The 4,891-nt window shown below is 39.8% G+C and overlaps 1 protein-coding gene across 1 annotated transcript; it reads right to left on the bottom strand.

Annotated features, from left to right (window-relative positions):
• Positions 1 to 3,989: 3,989 nt before the first annotated feature.
• Positions 3,990 to 4,274, bottom strand: LOC121491808 (cornifin-A-like). Its single transcript, XM_041756963.1, has one exon. The coding sequence runs from the start codon at positions 4,272 to 4,274 to the stop codon at positions 3,990 to 3,992; it is 285 nt and encodes a 94-aa protein (XP_041612897.1).
• Positions 4,275 to 4,891: the final 617 nt, after the last annotated feature.

A 4,891-nucleotide genomic window follows, 5' to 3' on the forward strand; every position in this document is an offset into this window, starting at 1 on the left:
GGAATAATTCAAGTATTTCAGAATTAGGAATTAAAAAATGATGATGATTGTACAACTCTTTAACTATACTAAAAATTACAGGTCTTCTAGGGCACCTGGATGGCTCAATCACTTGAGCGTTGGACTCTTGATTTCAGCTGAGGTAGGGATCTTGGGATTATGGGCTTGAGCCCCATGTCAGGCTCTGCACTCATCGAGGAGTCTGTTGGAGATTCTTTCTCCTTCCTTCTGCCCCTCCCTCCCCCCACTTGTGTGTGCTCACTCTTTCTTACTGTCTCTAGAATCAATCAATCAATCAATCTTTGGAAAAACAACTACAGGCCTTCCTTAAGTTATGAGGGAATTGTATTACAATAAATCTTTCATAAACTGAAAATGTCATAAGTTGAAAAAGTGTTTAATACAACCTACTGAACGTCATAGCTTAGACTAGCCTACCTTCAATATGTTTAAACACTTACATTAGTCTACAGTTATACAATATCATCTAACACAAAGCCTATTTTATAACAAATATTTATTTTTTATTTTTATTTATTTTTATCTTTTAAAAAGATTTTATTTATTCATGAGAGAGAGAGAGAGAGAGAGAGAGGCAGAGACACAGGCAGAGGGAGAAACAGGCTCTGTCCGTGCAGGAAGCCTGATGTTGGACTTCATGCCAGGTCTCCAGGATCACACCCTGGACTGAAGGTGGCGCTAAACCACCGAACCACCTGGGCTGCCCTTATAACAAATATTTTAGTTAATACTGTTCTGAAAATGAAAAACAGAAAGGTCATTTGGGTACAGAATGTTGTCAGTGTATTGGTGTTGACTCTTGTGATTGCACGGCTGGCTGGGAACTGTGACTGCTGCTGACCAGCATCACAAGAATAGGTACTGCATTTCACTAGCCCAGGAAAAGATCTAAATTCAAAATGTGAAGTATGATTTCTACTGAATACCTGTAGCTTTTGCACTACTGTAAAATCGAAAATGCTATGTCAAATCATTGTAAGTTGGGGACTGTCAATATTGAAATATACATTTTTTAAAAAGGGTGAATTTTGTGGTATGTGAATTCTATTTCAATAATGCCATTTAAAAAAAAGAAAAAAAAATTTCAAACAGGAATACAAAGGAATAGAGGGAAACCAAGAATTTGGAAACCTGCAAAGTTGGGAAAGTCAGTTACTTTTGGATACTAAACAGAAAAAGATAAAATTAAGAATGATTATGAGAGAATTAAGGCTCAGGTTCACAGCCAAGTTTAGATTAAGATTTAATGCCATCTCACTTCAGTTTACTTTTCCAAATAGTGTCAAAGAAGCTAGAGTTGAGAAAGGCATTGAGAAAAGCATAAGAATAAATAAGTATAAGAATGTTTTCTAGGAAAGAGGATATCTGAGTGGCTCAGTTTGTTGAGCATCCAACTCTTGACTTTGGTTCAGATCATGTTCTCAAGTTTATGATATCAAGCCCAATGTGGCACTCCACACTCAGTGGGGAGTCTGCTTGAGATTCTCTCTCTTTCTCACTCTCTATCCCTCTCTTTCTAAAATAAATAGATAAATCTTTCAAAAAGAATGTTTTCTGGAAAAGAAATTTGGGTATAATCACTCCTTATAGAACTGATTGGAAGCAAATAGATTAAAAATATATGAAGTTTTTGAGGAATCATATCCTCAAAGCAACCACAGGCTGCATGTCATACAAAACAAAATATGTTTTTAAAAGCCTTAAAACCACACTAGGTTAGAAAGTGAGCTACAGTCAAGGAGGGCACAATCCACAACACATACTTAGAATTTGATCATGTAAAAGAAATGATCCTACCAATGGCAGAATGATGAACAGTGAAGGAAAAGTGTACCTTCCAAAGAACAGAATCAAGACCTCTGTCACTTCTGGATGCTGGAGTGGGGGAGAGTATAGCTTCATAGGGCCTGCTCAGTTGGATGTCAGAATACTAGGGCCCAGTGTTTGTCTTCCACTATCTTCTCTTGCATATGGTAGTCTCTTTTTAGTTTTCCTATACCCACATATCTATTGGTTGCTGGATAATAGGAGGAAATGGTTTATCTGTTTATCTCATGGCTTGCTGAACCAGTAAAAGCCATAGGAAGACATGGTAGAAAGAATTTCATATCACACAGAGAACCTTGATTTTTAATCTAGATTCTATTTTTTCCCCTTTGGTGGATTGAATTCTGCTTATGAGACACAAAGAGTAAATGGATATTTGAGGATCAGAAGCATAGCCTGTGGCAAATCACCAAAGCTATTTTCTTCTTTCCCCTGTTTTCCTCTTTGCACACTGATATACTGCCTTTCTTGGTTTTGTGAGGTATAGAGGATTATATAACCAAACTCTATCTAAGCCCATCTTATGCACAGAAGGGATGTGTGTCATCTCTTATTCCAGGTGTCTTCTCCATACTCAGTCGATTTCTATGCTCTTGTACCTGAATTCAGAGAGGGGCAAGGCACTCAATGATGGTGAGACCATGTGAGGGGAGAAACCTGGCTTACTTTATGACTACATGGAGCAAAGATCTTTCCAACACATACTGAATTTGGATGTAAGTAAGAAATACTTCTGTTGGGCTAAGACACAATTGGGAAAGGCAGGATGTTTGTTATAGCAGCTAGCCTATGCTGATGAATAAACATAGCATGATCAAAACACCTTTTTGTTTGTTTTGTTTTGTTTTTCCCTTTGTTTGGTTAGTTGGTTCTGGTGGTAGGAGACAGTATTTACTTGAATATGATAGCAGATTTCATCAACCAATTAAATAAGAAGACATTTAGGATCATAAGACTTTTATGGTGAATATTTTTAAATAGATATGTGTTATAATCTTAAAGAATGTAATCAGGTAAAAACATTATGATAAAAAGTAACACAACTGTTTGAGTTCTACCAATGTTCATGGTTTGTTCATTATTTCTTAGGAAAAATATGTCTCTTTTTATAATGCTGCAGGGAAATTTCCTTTTTCTTTCAAATGGGATAGTGGGCTTCATAGCTCTCGCTTCCTGTGGCTCCTACCACATCATGTGTGAGTAAACAGCCACCACCTGAGGGATCCAGAGGATCAGCTCAGACAGAGTGTTACCCCAGGAGACTCCCTATCTATGCATGGGTGAGTGCATGTTTTTGTGTGAAGGGTGAAGTAGAAAGTGAAGTGTGTTTCTCTAGAAGACTGTAAATGCCCAAAGCAGGCACTATGAATCCTCATCAGCTTTCTGGCACAGAGTAGGCATTCAATGAATGGAAGAGGATTGGTTGAGATAACAACACAAGTGGAGGCTCCAAGTCTTTGGATACATTTGATAGTCTGAATTATGGATATTATGAAATGAGGAGCAGAATCACATATGTAGAAACAACATCCTTTGAAATAATTAGGAATTGGCTGGTTAAGTCAGCAATATGGAAGCTAGATTTGGGGGCAGGGAGTCAGTCAGCTTGGACAGGTACTAATCAGACTCTGATGTGATTCACTGAATTGCAAGAGAAATGGTGCTCCAGTCCTAGATGACCAAAGCAACAGCCTCTGGATGGCATTGCACAACTTCCCATTGCCAGCCCAGGAAGGCTCCATGGAGACAACCCCCCACCAACCTAGTGCCAAGACCAGATGCCTCTGAATGAGGCCTTCCTCGCTAACTTCTGTACAAGTTCTATTTCACAAGGGAAAGAAAAGCACTGAATCAGACCACTGTACATAGTCAGGAGTGGAATTGAAAGTGCATTTAATGGGGGAAGAACAGAGCTGATCCTCTTGTTTTCACCTTATGTCCTTCAGATGAATCCTGAGCAGCAAGAACTGAAGTGCTAAGGTACCAAGCCTCACAGCTTAAATCAGAGATCAGAGGCTGCATGTTAGGAAGGAAAACTTCATAGCACATATTTTAAGTGCAAATGAGGAGAGGTTATAACTCAGGGTGACAGTATGCTGGCTGTAAGGCAAATGGGATGCAAAAGCAGATTAGAAGGGGATTCAGCATCTGGTGGTTGGCTCCCCAAGGCCTTGCTTGCCTGTGAACTTCATTACTTCTGCTTGAGATGGCACTAGAGTGACTATTGAGGGACATGGCTCAGGAACCTTGAGGTGACAGGGCTTAGGATCCTTGACATGGCAGAGCTCAGGAACTTTGGGGTAGCATGGTTCCTTGCTTTTGGGGGCACACAGCTCCTGAGGTGGAGGCTGGCATTGCTGTTTCTCCTGCTGCTGCTGAGGCTGGGTGAGAGGGATGCACAGCTGCTTCTGCTGGTGAGAATTCATGCTTCATAAGAGACTGGACCTACAGACAGAACAGATGACTTAAACAGGGATTAACTAGGGTAGAAGCCATGTTCCCTGCTGCTTCAGTTCTCTCAAGAAACAAATGTTCTTCTTTCTCCCTTTCCACCACAAAGGACACTTTAATGATTTCTGAGACTTTGAGGAGGATGAATATAAAGTCAATTTGGTTTGTCCCACGGAGTAGGGCCTCTTTCTTCCTGGCACATCTTAAAACCCAATCAACAACACAACACAATAGCAGGTTCTTGGTAGGAAAGTGAAATCTCAAGATTGGATCATATGGAAATGTGATATTATTTAAAATGAAAAAAAAAAAACCCCAAACATCCCAGTAACTTCAGCCTACCCAAATATTTCCAATAAATAGAATGCCTTGTCATCTGTAAGATAACTACTGACTTCTCTAGAACCCACACCATGTCGCCTCTGGCTTCGCTCCCACTCCCCTGGCCTCCATTGTTTTCCTCACTCCTGCTTGTTCAAGTACAGCCAAGCTGCCATGGATCATAGATCACCTCATGTGATACTTATGGGAGATATTTCTAGAGCAAGTCTTCCAGAAATCATCTGTCTTCAAAAATGTCATAGTACTTCAT

This window comes from Vulpes lagopus, chromosome 5, assembly GCF_018345385.1.
Source record: "Vulpes lagopus strain Blue_001 chromosome 5, ASM1834538v1, whole genome shotgun sequence".
In the NCBI taxonomy this organism is placed as follows: Eukaryota; Metazoa; Chordata; class Mammalia; order Carnivora; family Canidae; genus Vulpes; species Vulpes lagopus.

Bases quoted from the DNA above. Each gene is read 5' to 3' on its own strand.
- LOC121491808 (XM_041756963.1), bottom strand. From the start codon at position 4,274: ATGAATTCTCACCAGCAGAAGCAGCTGTGCATCCCTCTCACCCAGCCT.